The sequence below is a fragment of the Thunnus maccoyii genome, chromosome 23 (genome assembly GCF_910596095.1).
Source record: "Thunnus maccoyii chromosome 23, fThuMac1.1, whole genome shotgun sequence".
Classification (NCBI taxonomy): domain Eukaryota; kingdom Metazoa; phylum Chordata; class Actinopteri; order Scombriformes; family Scombridae; genus Thunnus; species Thunnus maccoyii.
In genome coordinates this window covers 10005369-10025863 of record NC_056555.1, presented here as the reverse complement: position 1 = coordinate 10025863, position 20495 = coordinate 10005369, and the positions used below count along the sequence as shown (strand labels likewise).

General features: G+C 40.1%; 2 protein-coding genes across 4 annotated transcripts; both read right to left on the bottom strand.

The window, feature by feature from the left end:
- Nucleotides 1–2407: 2407 nt before the first annotated feature.
- Nucleotides 2408–3820, bottom strand: cdpf1 (cysteine rich DPF motif domain containing 1). Its single transcript, XM_042403386.1, has 3 exons — nucleotides 3636–3820; nucleotides 3317–3428; nucleotides 2408–2771 (listed from the first exon to the last, which is right to left on the bottom strand). Exons 1-3 carry the CDS (start codon nucleotides 3746–3748, stop codon nucleotides 2643–2645), a joined length of 354 nt encoding a protein of 117 aa, XP_042259320.1. The 5' UTR covers nucleotides 3749–3820; the 3' UTR covers nucleotides 2408–2642.
- Nucleotides 3821–4404: 584 nt separating this feature from the next.
- LOC121890797 (peroxisome proliferator-activated receptor alpha-like) lies at nucleotides 4405–18699 on the bottom strand. 3 transcript variants are annotated; one of them, XM_042403337.1, is made up of 8 exons: nucleotides 18208–18699; nucleotides 13777–14010; nucleotides 11510–11664; nucleotides 8179–8317; nucleotides 7314–7513; nucleotides 6948–7217; nucleotides 6192–6435; nucleotides 4405–6093 (listed from the first exon to the last, which is right to left on the bottom strand). In XM_042403337.1, exons 2-8 carry the CDS (start codon nucleotides 13958–13960, stop codon nucleotides 5849–5851), a joined length of 1437 nt encoding a protein of 478 aa, XP_042259271.1. In that variant the 5' UTR covers nucleotides 13961–14010; nucleotides 18208–18699; the 3' UTR covers nucleotides 4405–5848. The 3 variants fall into 3 exon arrangements, with proteins under 3 accessions (XP_042259271.1, XP_042259272.1, XP_042259273.1); XM_042403338.1 differs by having other exon boundaries at nucleotides 6948–7214; XM_042403339.1 differs by having other exon boundaries at nucleotides 6948–7214; nucleotides 7356–7513.
- Between the last annotated feature and the right edge of the window lie 1796 nt (nucleotides 18700–20495).

Genomic DNA, 20495 nt, shown 5'->3' with positions numbered 1-20495 from the left:
ACATGAATCAATCATCAAATGATTGTACGAGTGCTGACAGATATCACTGCCTGATCTGATTTGGTGTCACATTAATGGCTTAAGCACACTTGATTCAATCAGTGTAAATCTATTCAGTTACAGTCTCAAGGTTACTGAAGGACTATGAGACACTAGAGTGAGATTTTGTGCAGGAAAACAACAACAAAACCCCACAAATCTGTCTCTTGGCATCCGATGACATCAGCTCTTGAGCAGAAAAGCCTTCCGTCATCGTTGGCGCGGTGCCTATCGCTGTCAGACTTTGCCACTGGTGCCACAGGGGTGGTTTGTGTGCTTCACTGGTTGTAATTGCTTGTGTGTGCTTGGATTTTAAACACCAGCAAGGAAATAGAAAGTGGAGCAGCAGCTTTTTAAAAAAAAAAAAACAAACAAAAAAAAAAAAAACCTTGAAATGAGGGTCATTTCCTTCTGAGGGTTTTCAGTTTGCATCTTAAAGGTTCAAGACTTTAATTGGTGTTTATGTCAAGACCTGGTAATGATCTCATTTATTTTCTGTACATCTGAAAGCTGCAGAGCAACCCTGTAGGAACTCAGTGAATGCATAAGCAACAGTAAGCACGACTGTCTTTTTTCTGTTTTAATTTATTTAATAAGGACGATGTAGTGTAACATAATACAGAGCATGAAACTGATGTGCTGCAAAGAGAGTTTATAGCTCTTGCTAATTTTCAACTCTTGTCCTTATTTGAGCTTTACAGTGCAATTTAAATATACAGCTTTCATTATCATAAAACCATAATACACTATAGATATGGAAGTACGATAAAAATACACATACACTCCCGGTCACAAGTTGTGTATGTTGTCCTAGCTTCAACTCTGCAGCGAGTGTCACTCCGCATTCCTCTGCAGCTTTTGCCAGTAAAAATCACTGGGCCTGCCTTTAAGGCCATGCTGTTTCAATTAACCCTCGAAAAGAGTCAAACATCTCGTGATAAATACAGCGAGGCCATCTGTTATATCGATGTTATCGTCGGGATCACACTTAATCCATAATGTGTTTACGCTGCTGCAAACTATGCAGTGTTGTACAGAGCGATCCTTGATATGAAAACAGATTCTGACCAAACTGAATAGACGGGCAAGTGAAAAACAAGGCAGGAGAAGGTTTTGTTTAGGTCTTACATGCTGAACCGATGCTTTAAGGGTAGTACTTGTTTTTTTTCCACTTGTTTTGCAAATAATATCAAGACAACTGAACATGTTAGGGCTCATTCTCTGACCTTCAGAGAGAAAAAAAGACAGTATGAACTAGATAATCCAGAATATGAAGCCTTTAGATGATTCTGCTCAAGTATGAGAGTTCTCCACTACCTAAAAATACCTATCACCATAGATATTTCACTGTCATGTCTGTGTGCAGTTTGAACCACCTTTGTTTGTTGGAAAACTTGGTTTGACATTGCAAAATGTGTATTTTAAACATGACGAAAATGGGAATAACATTACACAATGTAACTCAGTGAGATGACGCAACTGCATCAGATTGTTACTAAAACGAACATCATAGTGTAACACAAAGTACAATCCTTTTTTGACTCCACAGTGTGACCTCTGACCATGTATGCATAACTCAAAGGGAGAGCACTAATAGACCCTTAAGAAGGATTCATCAATGTCAAAACATCCAAGGAAGCACCCATTTGTCAGAATAGGACATATAAACACTGTTAACATGTGTCGTTGAAAAGTAATGCATTTTCTCATAAAAAAAGGCGCATTAAAAATTGTGCAACAGGCATAATTCATCAAGTTCAAAAAGAGATTGTAGCCAAGTTAATAATTTCTTTCCATTGCAAGGGCAGTGGAAACATGAATCTGGTTTTCAATGTGCATAGCAACTGGTCTTGGGAAATGCTATTACTTCCACATCTTCATTTGAATCATGCCTAGTTATATTGTTGAAACTGTTTGCAGGGAGCTCGAATAGTTGCTGAATAAGGCAGTGGTCTGTAATGACCATCATGGAAATAACTGATGAGATATTAGCTATAATGTTAAACACTGTACATCCGTATCTGATTATTAATTAATATAGTAAAGGGCCATAATGATAGGAAATGTGCTCCACTGAATAAAACACCCGAAACCCACATCTTTTGAAAATGCTGCCATGCCTCTAATGGCCTTTTTTCCTTTAAACACAGGATTCAGAGCAACTGCAGGGCAATTATCCACAAACAGTACATGACATCAGATTTTAAATCGGAGGCCATTTTTAATTGCTGGACACGAGGGAAGGATTATTCTGAGCCTGCAACCAAAACCTGATAGGAGTCCAGCAACAACAGTCACACCTGCAGCTCACTTCTTAAAAAAAAAAAAAAAAAAACTCCCTCCAATAAACAAATAACACCCAGTAGGCTAATACAGCAGCCTCAGTTTTTAATGTATGTGTTCATTTTCTGCCAAAAGAATAATAACCCAGAGCTATGCTAATAAAGTCCAGGAAGTTGTGTTTTCCTGTATGGTGTTTTGAAAGTCTGGTGTTTGATCTGAAGTGCTGGAAAAGCACTTAAACACATTTGGTGCTTTACGACCATAAGTTATTCAGATTTGGTCTTAGATGGGTGAGCAGGTTAAGGACCTCTTGCCCGGTGTCATGAGACGGCCGTCTGGGAGCTCTGCCTCTTCTTGGCCAGCTCAGCCTGAATCTGATGGGGAAACTGGTCCAAGTGCTTGTTCACACACTGCATGCAGAACCTCTTGGTGTAGAAGAGACTGCAGTCCTGAAAGAGGAGAGAAACAAAGTTCAGCACTAGTGTGCTATTTTCACATAAAGCTCTGGATATATATGACCAGTCACATTTATTCCAAGACTGGGAGACCTTTTTAGAAATGTTCTTATTACCTATTAGAGAAACTGGATTAATTGATTTCAACATTAATTTCACATATACCGCATGATTGCAAAAGTCATCTAAAAGAAAACATCAAAGCTGCAGGAGTGATGCTTCTGCAAGGTCAACTGATGCCAAGTGGAGAACTATAACAGCTTGATTTTCCAAATCAAAATGGACATGCAGTTTTCTTCTGTCCCTACATATTGCAGTTTAAGATTTTACTGTTGCCTCACCCAATAATATTTGCTTGTGCTGCATGTAAACACACACACTTATCTAGACTGATTTCATTGGTCCCAGGAGGGGCATGATAACATTTGTGCATACAGGTATTAACCATGTCCTGAACTGAAATCACATATTTAGTTTGTGGCAAAAAAACAAAAAAAAAAAACAGACCGTAGCAACGCAATTTAATGTATTTATCCTACCGATCCAACACAGACACACTGGCTGCACAGGCTGCAGTTTGAACCCAGAATAAGAAACTTTTCCTTGTCCGGACAGAAGGGGTCCTTGGTCACAAAACACTCCTCTAGCAACCTGTTGAGCAACAGAGAGGACAAACAGAAGTGGATTATTACTTAATTTATGTTCCAGAAACACGACATAAGTGTGCCTTAAGGCAGTTAATACTGCAGTTTTGTAGCTGTGTTGATAAAACGCAGTCACGTCGCAGCTAGCATCATTAGCATTAGCATAGCTTGCTGCAGAGCACTAAAAGGAGCGTTTTACTTAGTTTGCACTTACACAATGGCTCTGGTGTTTGGTGGTTTCTGGCCGTAGTACGTAAAAGGACTACTTAAACCACACAATTGGCAGGTAAATGTTTTTTGAGGGGATTCACTTGTACTTTGCTCCATCGTTCAAAGCAGAGGAGCTGTAGTTCCTGGTTTTGATATGGAGTGCAGTCATGTTGTTTCATGAAGCTTTACCGCCACCTAATGGCCTGGGGGAGCAATATCCATGACATATAAATAATTGTCAAGCGTGGTTAAAAATAAAAATATTTTTAAAAAATATCGAGATATTTTAGCTACCATAGCTTTGTCATCTGAATTTATTAATACATTTATTGACAAATGAATAGAAAACTCCAAACATGATCTAATATTCCACATCTCTGAGGGAAGACAGTTTTATCACATTATTAAGATGCTTCAAACTCCCTGTTTTATATATAAAAATGATATTAAAGCTTATTTAACCAGACAAAATCAATGGCATGGGCTATTTTCATTGCAAAAAATAATCCTGAGGTAATCCGTTTTTACAGCAGACATTTTAACGTGTCATTAAAGAAAAAGCACAGGTGTGATTACCATTAATGGCTCACTGGGGTAAATGGAACAAAGCTATAATTAACATTATTAGTTCCACCTGTGCTTTTCTGATAATAATACCTCAGCATATCTGCTGTGAAAAAGGCTGATCTATTTGAAAAGCATGGTCTGAATCAGATGAACAGATAATATTGACATCATTATAGACAAGTAAATAAGTCAGGCCATTGCAAATATGACAGTTAAAATATATTACTTTATTTTAGGCTATCACATATTGAAACAGCAAATGCATTTTTTATTGTACACCTATGATAAAAAAAAAAAAAAACATTAACAGTTTCATTATTACAAGAAATAACATTTCAGTTCTACATGAGGAGGTGAAGTCTATGTCCAGTAAATAAGGCCCATCAGCTCCCCTTAGTGAGACCTGCAGATACACACATCCCTTTCCCTGCGGTCACCACATTCTTGTTATATTTACAAAATAATACAGAAACCAGCTCAACAGATTATTGTGTTTGTGGTCAAAACAAGCGACTCAATACCGGCCAATACTGGGGTTTTTTTCTTGAAAAAAAAAAAGGTGTTTTGATGGCAGGATTTGTACGAAATGTTTTGTACTCAGTAACACTGATCTGGAACAATAGGTTAAAAGTGAGCTATGATGTTGTGTTAATTTTTGGCAGTAGAATGAAGGATTAATATTAACACATGACCCGTGAAATTGCAGTGTTTTCAAATGATTACAGTAGAAGACAGGCTCCTTGCAGGTAAGTTCCTGATAAAAATGCACCACTGTTCACAATTTAATACTGTATGAGAACGTGGTTCAACCCTGGTCCAACATTAAGTAGTTATAAATCTACCCTATGGTTAAAAAGATACTTTATAATGTATTTTTATGTATTTGGTGAATGTATAAGGGGTGGTCAAAATAAAGGAAACACAAATATGAGACTAAGCCAAGGAAACATTACGACACGTCTTTCATGAATCCATTAATCTCAAAATGGTCGAGGCCACTTCAGTAAGGCACTGATACACATTCAAGGATATAACAGTGATATTAGACACATCCAAAGTCCTTTTAAATAATATTAAATATGTGTGAATATGTTTGATTTTGAGTCTCAGCAGCTTCTTCGCTTCAGCATCGTTCACAGGCACTATGAGTATTTAGCTTCAGTGCATACATGAGTGTAGCAGTCATGTCTGTGTATCTTTATAATTTGTACACCCATTTTAAATGCTATGCATATTTGCATAGCCTAATCCCTGTTTAACATCTGTTTAGTACTTGAGTCTGTAGGTTAAAAGCTTGCACCCACAGCAAACTGGGTGTTGTAAGTACAAATTACTGCATTTGAAAATATCAGTACACATAGATGGTGTAATTTCAAAAAGTGTGTTTCCCACTGTCCCCCCTTTCATTGAAGCAGCCACCTACAAGAGCTGCCTTTCCTGTTTTGTTGCAGTACAGTTTTAGTGTCACATGGTCTAAATACAACCTCAGCAGATCACAGCGCTGCGCATCCAGAAACAGATACATAAGCTACATACAGTACATTGATATGCATGATAGTAAATGTTTATGTACACCCGGATTTGAGCATTTTACCTGGCATACATTAACATTTTAATACATGTCCCCATACATGACCATGTGTTAGCTTCTTAGTACATGTCCCTGTATATCTCTTGCAGGAGTGGGTGCAGCGACGTGTCCTCTGTTGTCTTGATTTCCTGCACTAACTGAGCGTGTTCAGTAACCAGTTCACGGAGGTCAGCCAGTTTCTGCAGCAGTCTGGGGAAGAGGAAGGTGTCGTCTGGATGGTTGGCCAGCAGGTGGAGCCGTAGCGCCTGTATGATACTCTCCTGCAGCTGCTCCACAAGAGGCACATTCACCAGGCCTGGACGGTCTGGGAGGGAAGGGATCAGGCAGAGAAAGAAAGATGGAGGATTCGGTTTCTTTGCCATTTTACGCACTTTAAAAATCATCCACACAACGTCAAGTTACCTCCGCAGCAGATAATGGCAGCCACAAAAAGGGCCAGGTCACTGTCGTCGAGCTCTAGGGAGTTGAAGCGTGTGGCAAACTGGAACTTGGGCTCCATCATGTCGCTAAATGGCCGCCGGAGGCTCTTGAGGAACTCACGGGTGATGAAGCCTCCGCCGCGGGCCACCAGGAGGCCGTCTTTGTTCATGCAGGAAGCCAGGAGGGTGAAGAGGGCTTCATAAACACCGTACTTCAAGAGAGTGACCTAAATATGAGTCAAGATAATTTTATTTGTATAGCACATTTCATACACAGGTGTGCTTAAGAGTAAAAGACAGAAAACAAACAGATGAGACAGAAAACCCATATATAAAATACTCCACATAAATAAAATAACCTTTCAGTCATTCATACAACACACACACATACATACATAAAATTCAGCTTTTTATAACCCCTGTCCTATTCCTACAACAGCATTCACACATGAACTACAGCAGACACACACACACAAACACTAACTACCAAAAGCCTGGGAGAAAAACAATGTTTTAAGACTGCTTTTAAAAGAAGATACAGTTGTAGCAGATCTCAGGTCATCAGGCAGTTTGTTCCAGAGAACGGCACCATAGTGACTAAATGCACTTTCACTTGATTTAGATTTAATTCTGGGTACATTTAGGAGACACATGATGAGGAAGACAAAGCATGCAATCTGTATTTTTCTCACGTGGAATGACAGAAAGATGGATGACCTATACGGCGCTCTAAACTCACCTGATCATTTAAATCCAAGCTCTGGAAACCTGGCACCGCCTTGGCGAACTCCGTCAGCTCTGTGACGGTCTCCACCGAGGTGCTCTGGCAGCAGTGGAAGAGCCTGGCTTCAGCCTCCCTCTGCTGGAGCTCCCCGCACCCCAAAGCCGGAACTACATCTCCAGCTTGAAGGCTGCTGTCCGGCTCCAGATAGTCACTGTTTACCATATGGGCCGCTAAGGTCTTCTCTGCTAGCTGGAACGTCTCCATGTCGTGGATGATGAACGGCTGCTGGGAAATATAGAGGAGAGGTTGTTGGAAGGTGACACAGAAGAGGACAGAAGAGAGAAACAGAAATTTTTATCTGGCTTTTTTTCCCCCCTTTACCGGCTTGCTAGTCTTTCCGGTGAGTATGAGCCGAGCTCTCGCCTTGTTCATGTTGAAGTTCTTCATGTAGGCTTCGTGGATCTGCCTCACCAGAATCTTGTGGTCGGACAGCATAGGGCTTGCCTCCTCTTTCTCTACCATCTTACTTTCCGCCTTGAGCTTCAGCTTCTCCGCCTGGGGCATCCGACCAAACCGGATGGCTGGTGCGTGAAGACATTTATCATCAGAAACAGCTAGAATGATCTAACAATTAATCTTCACAAAGACATATTAAATGCTGACATCCAAAATATCCTCCTAAAGCAACTATACACGCGTGCCGACACACACAAAAATTTGCCCACAAATGACATGGTGCAGTCTGTCCTCTTTCTTCTCTTCTGAGGACAACGTGTCGTCTTCCTCTCAGGTTTCTGACACTGTCCTGTCTGCAGCGGGAGGCCACAGTAACAAACCCAGTGACCCCTCAGAAGTCAGTGCAGATGACAGGCCAGATGTGGAGCTATATGGTCCTGTGTTTTCTCAATGTCAAGCAGGCTCCTGCAGGACACTGTTCTATAAAAACCCAGTCAATGTAAAGCACATTGAACTGGAGCCAAATCACAGAAGGACATGTCCTGCTTTTGTTGTAAATCTTAATAATAATAAACTACGGTGTTGACTTAAGACGTCATGAGCCAAGTTTTATGTAACAGCACTCACTTAATTGCAAGTTCTTTCAATGGACACTTGGATTAGAGTATGATTTCAGTGAGTGATTGGTTATGATCACACATATTTCCTCTCACAAATTAATTAACTACACAATTACATTGGCTGTTATTCATTATGTATATTCTACTACTTTGGAGGAGTCAGGCCTTACCGTTGTGGGACATGCCCACAGAGAGGCACTTGTGGAATCGGCAGTACTGGCACTTGTTGCGGTTCTTCTTCTGGATTTTGCAGTTGCGTTCACACTTGTCATACTCCAGCTTTAGCCGGATGGTCCTCCTGAAGAAACCCTGGTTGAGACAGACAGGCCAAAGCTTAAGTTATTTCATTTGAGGCTCACATTAAAACATTCTGATTTAGGTGCACAAAAAACACAAATACTTTTCTAGTACTTAAACCCACAAGAAAATCAGTTAACCCTCTTGATGTCTTTATATTCTGTATACTTTCCTCATGCTCAGAGTAAAAAATAACCCACCTTAGCCACATCTCTTTCATGAAGCCTCTTAACATAATGTTAAACCAGAAATCAATGTTGCGTTAAGAAAATTTCCTATTAATTTTGAAAACATTTGATTTCGGAGGGTTTCTCTGGTGTTGAACTCATGAACGAGTCATTTTTGGCCCTTAGGATAACAGGAGGGTTAAGAGGGAACATCTATCCATGAAATCTGATCACAGAGATCAGTCTCTGGTAATCCATTCATCTGTTGAGTACCATATATGCCATATGGCAGATGCTTAAATCTTCAGCACCTTATTTTACCGTACATATATTCTGTATATTTTAAGCCTTTACAGGACCAGTGTTACATTACATTTTGGATTGCACTCCAGTGGAATTACATCTATTCTTAAAGAGAGGTGTACAGTAGACTCTGACCTTTCTGAAGAAGAAGGCAGATCGGACGAGATGTCCCACGACCTTCGAACGCACACATGAAGATGCAGAGCAGCGGGCTGACACACACAACACGTGTCAAAAGCATATGATCCTCTGACACATACTCTCACACACCTATACACATCACTGAAATTTCAGTCAGGACATCCCTCACCCCTCACTGTCAAAAAGGGAATATGGATTTTCTGGCGATATAAATCGAGCCACATGCAACATATCAGCCATCATCTTACACAAGGCTGCCTTTATGATGAAGAGCAGTTACGACATGAGGTTGTTACAGGTTTCGTACGTCACTCTAGCTGTCATGGAAAATTTGTGTCATTCTTGACCAAAAAAATAAATAAATTTTGTGCGTGTAATCTTCATGAAAATGGCGAAAGGAAAAGCATATGGTGTAGTTTAGCACCATATGATAGTATTCAGAAATACATTACAAAACAACTGAGCTGCACAAGTAGGGAAAAAAACAGATGTATGTGTTTACAGCATGCATGTCTTTGCATGTCTGTGTATGTGTGTACAGACACGACCAGAGATCAGCCCTGTGATATACAGCTGTGAGAGGTGAGTAATAAGACTAGAGACGTACGCAAACAGATTTATTGTGCAATGTTTCCTGAAGGGCAAATATCTTTTAGTTAGACCGAAAGAATTTTAGGCACGCTTCCACTTATATGATTAACCTGTCCATTACTGAACTCTTTCTCTAACCGTATGGACCGCCATGCTGCTCTTAAGGTCCGATATGCATGTCGTACCATCACCAAAACAGACTTAAGCCCTCACACCATAGCATTGCAGCACATTCCATCCACATTCCCACTATTGAGCGCTCCTCCCCTAAAGGGAGGTGTTGAAAATGATACGCAGAGCCCGTCCAGCATGGAAACTGTGAATTGTGACTGCTACATATCACAAGCCAGATTTTTTCCATGATGGCGCAATCTCATCAGTCAGAGAATTTAGGAACAGGCTGCTGTCTAAATACACTTCTCACGTGTGCAGTGTCCAACAGTTCAGTGTCATCATGTCCCTACTCTGGAATAGCAGCGGTCTGACACAATGAAAGGTTGTGTGCCAAGACAGGCAGCCGGGCAGCTGGGCCGGCAGGATGAGTATTATTTGTGGTGATTCTGATGAATGAGATGTGGGTCATAAAGTGGAGTCCTGACAGGAGCTGGCTAGTTTTTCAGGGTTCAAAAACACACACAGATGTGCGTTGTGCAACTGGTAGGACATACTGCAAAACTTGGACAGAGAAATGAAAATTGTGAAATGCCTGCGTCCATATCTCTCTATTCATATACATTAGAGTGAAATTGAAGGCACAGTGCCAATCCAGAGGAGTGAAAAAATCTACCAGATTCTCTCCAGCTGGGAGAAAGAAGTGATTATAGAAGAAAGACAAAGAGGAGAACATTCAAGAGCTATTCTGTCTAACTTCACCAAACTCTGGATTTCTTGATTATCATGTCTTTGTTGTTGTTGTGTAAAACAAACACAGTGACATGATGGACCTGTGGCGGACAGGGAAAACTTTAAAGCAGGCAAGGTCAGTAGTTAAAAAGTCATGAAGAAAAAGCAAACAAGGGCTTAGATTAGTAGCTTAGAGAGGTATGAGTCTACAACAGGCTCACATGACTTGACAAACAATGCAGTGATGATGGTTTAATGGTTTCAACACAAACACACATACACAGACCAGTGGTCTCAGTTACAGTATGTTCTCAGCTTTCATAGTTTTAAAACGACATTTTTGTACTTGTGAAATCCTCCAAAGCTCAGGAATCTCAGGTATTTCAGAAGAAGAATGTCTTGTAGGGTTAAAGTATTTCAGGCCTCTATGATAATGAAAACCTTTTAGAAAATAGATGCAAACCAAGGTTCTCGATAATCAAATTATCAGAGGATAAGGTAATAATTAGCATTAGAATGAGCAGCAGCTCCATGTGTGTACACATGTGGTTTTACACTGACCTTGTTAGGACCAGCAGTCCTCGTGGGGACCAAAGCCTGGTTAAGGTTAGCATTAAGCATGAATTGGTTATGGTTAAAGTTAGGGTTTGGATTAGGCAGTCCAATGCAATGTCCTAACAAGGATAGCTGCGCAAACTTGTGTGTGCATGTGTGTGTGTGTGTGTGTGTGTATTAACGTAACTCAGTTTGGCTCTGTGCCAAGCAGGGGAGGGGTGACAAGTCAACCAAGGCCATCATGCCCCCAACCTCACATGACCAGGCTGCATGTCTCAGAAACTTTCCACTGGCCTCTAGGTCAGGCGCCTCCACATGCCGAGCTTTGTATGTGTTTGGAAATGTGTGCTTACATGCATGTATGTGGATATCTTGTGCATGTAGTGTAGTGTGGTGTTTTTCACCTCTGTTACATTTGCACAGATAATTGCAGTGCCACCGAAAGTAACATTTGTCTTTGCAGCACAAGTGATCATGAGTCAGAATGTGATTGTATCTGTCTGGTTATATTTATATATATGTATGTATGGGCTTTATGTGCTCTCTCACATTGATGATAAAGTGCATACATACAGTATGTCTGCACTGGCTGCACTTTGCTCACCTTGCAGCCCTCACAGGCATGCACCCCATAGTGAAAGCCTGACGCTTTGTCTGAGCACACCCTGCACTCCAGGCTGAGGGGGCTGAGGTTCTCCTCGGGGCCTGGCGCTGCTCCACACACCCCCGACGACGGACTGGAGGCCGGGGTCAAGGTGTCTACAGCAGACAGTACAGCAGAGGAGAGAAAACAGTGAGTGCTTTCAGAGCTGGACAGATCTGTTCCACATTGAGACATCCAATGTTTGTAATAAGTTTAGATATCCCCTTAATAAATGATGAACACTATAATTATGGTGCATATTATGGTACGAGGGAGAGCAGGTCATTCAAGACCTTTGTTGATAAACACCTTAAGAGAGAAGATTGTTACCACTCATTATAAAGCTACAGCCAGTAGCCAGTTAACCTAGCTTAGCATAAGCCAAGCTTGGCAGAGGTTAAGCTAACTGTTTGTTTTGTGTGCATTTATCATACAAAATATAACATGTTAAAAAGTGAGCTTCAGACCAGCTGTTTCCAGTCGTTACACTAATGAGCTACTGGCTAACTTCATATTTAATGGACAGATATGAGAGTGGTATCGGTTTTCCTCTTCTAACTCTCTGTAAGCAAATAAGAGGATTTCCCAGATTGTCAAACTATTCCTTTAAAGCAAGGCTTAAACATTGAATTTCATGAACAGTAAAACACAGCCTTCCTCTATTCAGTACACTCGGGGGTTTTGCTACTTTCTTGGTCCGGTATGACCAGATGATACTGGCTAATGTTAATAATGCTGTGTAACTAGCATGACTGAGTCAGTTTACTGAGTTTATGACTTATCACCTCTACTTGTGCTACTGTTAATCTATGTATACACTATGTAGATATTAGCATTTAGCATCTCATTAGTAGCATTTGTGGCCACAGTGGCTGCTGTTCAGAAAAAAGTCTTACTTTAAAATGTACTGGCTCTTCTATACTTTAGCTAATAAATGATCAACCTTCACTACTTTTAACAAGTCTTCAATTATTCAGTGTAGCTAAAAAGTTTAGTACTGTAATGTTTTGTGCAGTTTTGCTAAAAATTCAGTTGTATCCATACTTACTGCTCGAGTAACAAAAACACAACGGATTTGGCCACCTTATTTGTTTTTAACTTAATTTCTGTCTCCCAATGAGAACTTTCACAAATATAAGGCTTTAACAGCACAATATCATATGAACAGAAGGCAAATGTAAGAAAAATACAGATAATTATGAAGGAAATAAACAAAGATTATGTATACTAACAGTGGTTTTAAGAGTAACTATAGTTTCTTAATGTTACAAGTTTCTTAACCCTTACAAACTGTTCATATATTAACCCTTTACAGTATCCCCTCATAATTAGTCTCTATACCAAACTTCTGAACCACAAATCTATTTTTCATTCATAAGTACCTCATCAGTCATTAATAAATGGGTGATTAATCCTTAATGCAGCTTTCAGAGAGCAGAGAGTGTGTATTCTTTAGGATGTGTTTATGGAGAAAAAACATTCACATTCATTAAATATTTCCATTTTTGTATATTCTGGGTCACTGTAGGAATGTGTTTAGGGTGTTTTTACTGCTCTAAAATGTAAAAAAAAGGGTCAAATTTGTTCTGAACAGTATGTAAGGGTTAAGATAACAAGCAGCTACAACAAAAGGAAAACAAGCTGCTGTCTCTATTGTTGCATACAGCATAATTAGAGCCTGAAAACCAATCAGACCAACATTGATAACTTAGTCCTAACAAACAGTTTACACATAGTGATATCAAAACTAAGACAGATCAGGATAAATTCATCCCCTTTTTCACAACACACACTAAGGAGTCCTGGAGAACAGGCCATTGCCTTTATCCACTCACTTTATGATAGATAAGTGGCTCCTGAAGACCTGAAGAATTTTGGTTAATGTGTCTCCCTAAAATTACAAAAGGCACTGGCCATTTTTTGAAGTGCTGCTCAGCAATGTAGAGATGGCATCATGGAGGAGACACAACAAAACTGAGTTGTATCTAATCTTCTTTTATCAGACACAGGGCCTCTTGAGTAAATTTACACATGGCACACTGGAGCCAGAAGGTCAGAGGGTCAAAGTTGTATTGATCCATATGACCAGTCAGCAGTAACATCAAGCATACTTGAGACCCTAAATCTTTATTTACATTTAGGAATTTAGTAGTGAAAATGCAGGGATTTCATTTTTTTGTGGCTAATTTTGACACTTACTCCGACCACAACGCCCCCTGACTACTCACCCAGTCCTATGGAGCTCTCTGAACCTGATCCAGTGCTCTGGTACTCCGGGAAATCAAATCCCAGTGTGTCTCCTCCTATGGACTGGGAGATGTCACGAAGATCCTCCATCAGGTCTCCACACAGCGGGCTGTCCAGGAGGGAATCCCCCAGTGGGGATGGGGGGCAGTAGAGATCCCCTGCCATGTTGGGGAACAGGGACCCTAACCTTGGAGGACAACCCCTCACTCACCAGACTAAGAGGAGAGACAAAATAAGGAGGGAGGACATTTAAGATTACTTTAACAGAGTTTAACAGAGAAAAAACGCTCTTTTCAAACCAACATTTGTGCTTACATTGCTTAAGATCTACACAAGTTTGATGAGAGATAACTCTGGGTAAAGTATGTCAAATCTTGTCATGGTGACAACAGACTCACAGGTCAGTCTCTAAACACTTCGTTCATTGAGACTGAGGACAATCTCCCAGGTTTTGTTTTTTAAACTGGGTGGAAACAATTAGAGAGTTTAAAAAAACCCTGCATTGCAGAACCAATCCAAAGTCTTTAGGGCGGCCCTTCATATCGGAGCAGTTACATGCAGTTCACTAAGGAAGAGAATGAGGGGGAAAGCATCATTTCCGGTTAAGGCTTGTCTTTGACAAAATGTAAGAGGTGTGGGTTTGTTAGTGGCCATTCTCGCTGCCGTTCAAGCAACTACTGTGCATTCAGAAATCCCCAGACCTCTGTGGGCGGAGATCTCTGATTGTCTGGTGTTATGAGACTACGGTGGCAGAGACAATGTTCACACTAACCCGGCCAAAAATGCATCTCTTCCTCTCAGTTTTGGCTTTCCATTCACAGTAACAAACAGAGCTTTTTAAAAACAGTCTCCAGAGTAGAAAATGCTGGCTTCACATTTTAGTGTGGATTAGGATTGGGTGATATGATATACAGTATACTGTGAGACAATATTGTCAGATATTGCCAACCATTTATAATACTGGCTGTATTAGACCATTGTGGGCAAAGCTGCAAGTCAATGAGCAGGACTGCTTTATGATGATATTGATTCTTATATGATTTTTGCATCAGTGTGATGAAATACTTTAAATTGCATTTAGGTAGCTAGGTAGGTAGGTAGGTATTTAATTAGCTGAATTAGCCAAAAACAAGAAAAAAAAACAAGACATACATGTCACTATTTATGATTATATATACCTTAATGTAGTTTTTTCCCCATTTTCTCCCAGTGTAGACAAGAAAATCAGGGCTTTTGGAAAATTATTACTTATACAGTACCTGCTGGTGGTGACTACTGTGTGTTTAATGGTGCAGGAGGGAGACTTCTGAGTCTGGTTGGCAGGCAAAAAAGGTTGTAACTTACCACTATATTAGTATGCAATTATCATATTAACTACTATATTTCTACAGAAGCAATAAGGTGTGTGTGAGTGGAACTAAATCACAGACTAAATAGAACATTGCAAACATGAACAATCAAAGTCTTTTTTACTGTGGGTCTCTTATGCAGTTGATATAGAGATATAGATCATACACGTCAAAATGAGGTAGGGCTGTTCAGTACATAATACGTAAGTGATTGTGACATTGAGTGAACCATGCCCGTAGAGTCAACAGTAGTGCATTATTTCGGCTGCATGATTCACCAATTAATCCAACCTGCCAGCCAAAGTACACACTCAGTTTGCTGCAAAGCTCTGACTCTTGATTTATTGACCAATGCTGACACTCCAGAGACTTTAAGGAGAGACTTAGTGGGTACATACTTGTTCTATACATCATCCACAGGGTTTACATTTTATGAATAGCTTCTCAGTGTATGGACAAGACTACTTTTAAGAAACTTGAACTCTATCTATCCCACTGCCTGTCTATTGTTTTTAGCTTGTCTGCCTGTTTCTCAGAGTGGATCTTAAAGTATGTGTGGGAGGGAGTTCGCAGGAGCTCCCAGCTGCTCACAGCAGGCTAAAGGACATCTGTTCGAGTCATCGTACGTTCTATAACGCTCTCTCCGACTTCCAGTAATTCACTGTGGCAGATGTTAATGTTGCACTAAAGATTGCGGCCTGATTCTTGGGTTTATCTCTGTCCAAACCTCCTTGAACACACCATTACACCTTTACTTCTTTCATGATCATTTAAACAGGAATCAGTTAACATACCTCTGATCTAATCTAATACAAAGAGAGAGTGGGGCCATCACAGAGCTCATGTGAGCTCAATGTAAAACCTGAGTTTACACAGCTGCCTACATCTGTACGCCAAGCGAGGAAGAAACATAAACTAATACGAGATTGTGCAACTTTAACTTTCACCGTTGAGAGTTCATGTGTGCCGGGTGAACTGATGGGTGAACATGACAGTCAGGTAAAGTGCTCTCTTTATCTGTATGCATAGAAAATGTACATTTGTTAACTCTCTGAGCCAGACGGTAAGGACATGATTGATCATAGCTTGTTCTTTTTTATCTAGTCTGTGTTGCACCATATTCAGGGGTCAGGTCCTGACAGTATATCACTGTTATGTAAGGGGGTGAATGTATGCTTGTACCTACAGAATATTATGTCCTGTAGCATATGGAGTGTACATAACATGAGTCTTGTTTTTCTTCTTTTGTACTGAAGGATTTTCAGACAAGAACAGGTGAGTAAGAATGAGAGAACTGTTGTCTAACTGGTCCGCCAAGCTCGCTTTGAGGCCCTGTGACAAACTGATGTTCCTGGCAGTTGGTTAGGATTTCTCCATCAGAAGGTAGATTGGGGAAAAAAATGGTTCTCTGCAACACAATAAACAGTATTTGGACTTAAGTGCATTGAGTTCACCCTAAAATGAACAACGATGTCTTGTCCTTGTCCCAAAAATGTGATATTTTGAGAAAGTATCATTCTAAGTGTACGCTGGAAGTAGTTGTTTTGCATGTCATGTGGCATATTTCTAAAACGCTGTGTGTGTTCTGGTATTTACGTTTTTTTGGCGCAGCATCTGAGTTGTATCCAGTATTTGAAGCATCCAAACACAACACAAGCCAAACCATATCCAAATCTGGTTCTTAACCATCTCACAGAAGTTAAAAAAGCTGTACTGACACCAGTTATGTTGCTGCTGTCTCCCCTTCATGATGGAAATTAGTTAGAGGTCACAACTTCCTGTAATTTATTTTAGATGCTATAGATTTGGATTGAGTGCGTTAAAAGTAGCTCTAAAAGTAACTCTTCTCTGACCCTGATGTGACTTTTTCCTCTTTAATGGACGACGGAGGTCCGGCCCCATGTTTCCCATCACCTCACGGGGCATTGTGTTTTAATTCCCAGGGGAACTTTAATCCCAGACAGAGTCCCAATCTATCTTTAGGTCACAGGAGGAGAGGAAACAGGAGCTCCAGTGAGACACGTCAACATAAGCATGTTAACACATGACAGCAGACGGCACAATCGGGGATATAACACATGCAGAATCAATAGAGATTATTTAAGCGATTAATTTCATTACCCACTAATCTGTTGATTATTTTATTGATTCATCAATCAGTTGTTGGGCTTATAAAATGTCAAAAAATGGTGAAAAATGTTGATTTCCTTAAGTTCAAGATGCAAAACCTAAAATGCGTTGTTTTGTCCTGACCAACAGTCCACAAGCCAAAGATATTGAGTTTAGTATCAAAGAGGACTAAATAAACCAGCATTTAAGAAGCTGAAACAAGAGAATTTGGGCTTTTTTTTCTCAAAAAATGACTCAACACAATTAAATTATCAAAACAGTTGACTAATCAACTGAAATCAGCTGAACCTGACTCATCAGAAGGCGCCGACAAATGAGGGACAGAGCTATTCTTTACTCTGTCTTGGATCTTAAACGACAGGTGACAGCTGACCTGAAACACAGATGGGTGACCCATCTGTGTTCAGCTGGATACAGATGCTCTTTTTTCATGGCTTCTTTTCACCTGTCATTTAAGATCCAAGACAGAGTAAAGAATAGCTCTGTGCCTTCCTCAGCGCCTTCTGATGACTCAGGTTCAGCTGTTTTGACCTTTCTCTGATCTCTCTGCAACAAGTCTCATATCTCTTGGTATTGCTGCTGCATAGGCAAGGAAATTAAAACCACTTGACAGAAAACATTTTCCTCTCATCAGATGCTTTGAAGCTTTTCTTGACAGCACGTGGGCGTGTGTGTATGTGCGTGTGTGGTTTATTACAGAAACAGGTGAAGGCTTGACTAGTCAGGAAGTAGAGCTTCTTTTCAATACATACAGTACAAGTAGAGTTAACTTTTCCTCCCTGCAGTAGAGAGATATCACGCTCATATATAACATAAAACTGAGCTAGTAAACAAAAGTTTCACCAGAGAACATGCAACATGATGGAAACCGTCTTAAAGCTTTATAATCACATTTATATAAAAGCACAGTTTTGGAACAAGGTCACTAATTACCTCAGAGGGTGCTGTCCGAAACATTTCCAGATGACGTTGCCGGGATGGACGCCTGTCTATTACCGGAGGAAGGAGATGTTTGTTCCCGGGACGCACCGACACGCAGATCCGCAGCTCCGTTTGCCTTCTTCCTCCGCGCTGTCAAAGCTCCGTTCATCTTCTGCAGGAAACAACGTAGCGACGGGTGGACGACGACATGGCGCACACACCTCCTGACACACCTATGCTTCTGACCAATCGGCGGGAGGGGATCTGAGAGGCGACCGCCCCGGTTTTTGGCAAGACACAATTACTTCCCGGTGGCTCGAGGGGGAGACGTCACGGATCGGTTTCTTCTCATTTCTCGTCTCTCTATTGTGTGCTGATAAAGAGGCAGCGATGCTTGTACATCAGTAGCCTACGTAATTAACACATCACGTGCATGCTCAATAAAGCCTTTTTTTTTTTTTTTATAATTAAAAGTCAAAGTAGTCATGGAGATTTGTACGTGTTGCGTCCTATAGACCACACCAGCAGTGGTTGGGTCCTTGCGGGGGTCCCCAGCAAAAAGGGGAATGATTTATTTTCACTGTAAATCCATCCAATAATTAACACAGTGACAGAATGTATGAATATTTTGGTCATTGGTTTATGCATTTTCTGTAATAAAACATCTAAAAGCAAACATCTTATCAGATGGAGGATCCTGAGACAATAGGGGGTCGGTGGTCTAATTCGTGTAGGTTTAGGAGTCCTTAACGAGAATCACTGCTATAGGCTATATAGCATAAACAGCATTATACATATACAGGGCTACATAAAGTTACTTAATATAACTTACATTAAATCACTTTGAACAAAGATGGGCTTTAGGTGATGTAAAATTTATAATGATGATGCATTTAAAAAAGTTATGAAAGCTTTTGTCCTGTATATATTCTGGCCACTGTGCCAGCTACCGGCAACTGTAGCTGTATTATATTTTTATTAAATGGCTGGAATATAAATCTACTTTAATAAAAGAATCAATTTATTTCATGTCTTTTCTTTTTTTACTTTGCCTTTTCCCAAGTTATTGAATTTTGAAACAGCATAAAAAGGAAACAGGAATGCTGCATGTAAAAATAAAATTGGAAAATATAATAAAAATGTAAATAAAAAAAGACTAGGTGTATGCTATTATTCATGTAAAATATTTTGTTCTCATGTAAAAAATGCTACATTTTACGATATTCTTACATACTGTATTTGCCTTCAAATGGGACTGACAAACTAAAACACACCTTTTCCCACATATCTGGTATATAACAGCTTACTATACATTATGAGATAAGTATAATAGGCTATAATAATACAGTGATGTCATAGCCTGACTGAAAACTAGGATGCTGCATTCTGTAATCAGTTGGTCAAGGTCAGGAGAAGAACTGTCCTCTGTCTGCATTTATCTCATAAAGAAGACAAGATTACCTGCACATAATACATTACAATACAGACATTCTCTGCACAGTATAATAGTCTATAGACCAAATGTTATCTTATTAATAGGCCATATATTATACACTCAGGTACAAATGATCAGGTGCTACTTCTTGATATTCCTTTGCAGCTAAATTTGGACAATAAAGCCCTTCTGACTAATTTCCTTCTCCTCTCTACATCTGTTTAATCAGTTAAAGATAATGGCTTTCACCTGCTTCCTAAAACTTATACCAACGTTTATATTGTCCACTGTTGCATTATCTGCCAACTCCCAAAATAAAACCCAAACCAACACAACATATAATATCTGGCGCCATCTACTGCATATACACGCATAACAATGTGTCTCCATCCTGCAGTGAGACACTTCTGGGGTTTTTGGCTTTCCTGTTGACTTCCACAACAAAGCCACACATCAACTCTTCTGAGGGTGCTCTGTGTCTTCACACAGATGAGGTGGAGGGTGATCATTTATGATTTTTTTTGTGCTGATACCTCAGCACCTGGTCTCTTGCTACATCTGTGAGGAAAACACACATGCTTGTGTTTTCTGAACTATAGAGAAGGCTTTCCCCACTCTGAGGCTCGATGAAGTTAATAAATGAAGACTGTGTGAACAGGACATCTGCTTCGTTGAGGTTTGGGATGAAACTTGAAAACTTAGCCCCAAGACTTTGACTACTCTCTCATGTCTGAAGTGTGTTATGAAGTGCTGAACAAACACTTGCCAGACACCATTTAGCTCAAATATAATGGAACATTTTTTGTTTACTTTGAATTTTGTACCTCCAGATTGTTTTCCAGAATTTTCCTCTTTGATCCAGCAT

Excerpts from the sequence above, each read along its gene's own strand:
- cdpf1 (XM_042403386.1), bottom strand. The coding sequence starts at position 3,748 with ATGGAGCAAAGTACAAGTGAATCCCCTCAAAAAACATTTACCTGCCAA. Across the intron at positions 3,429-3,635 it reads CCAAACACCAGAGCCATTGT|GTTGCTAGAGGAGTGTTTTG; the intron begins GTAAGTGCAAAC and ends GTTGCTCAACAG. Across the intron at positions 2,772-3,316 it reads AGTGTGTCTGTGTTGGATCG|GACTGCAGTCTCTTCTACAC; the intron begins GTAGGATAAATA and ends CTCCTCTTTCAG.
- LOC121890797 (XM_042403337.1), bottom strand. The coding sequence starts at position 13,960 with ATGGCAGGGGATCTCTACTGCCCCCCATCCCCACTGGGGGATTCCCTC. Across the intron at positions 8,318-11,509 it reads ATGCCTGTGAGGGCTGCAAG|GGTTTCTTCAGGAGGACCAT; the intron begins GTGAGCAAAGTG and ends TGTCTCAACCAG. Across the intron at positions 6,094-6,191 it reads TGCCATTATCTGCTGCGGAG|ACCGTCCAGGCCTGGTGAAT; the intron begins GTAACTTGACGT and ends CTTCCCTCCCAG.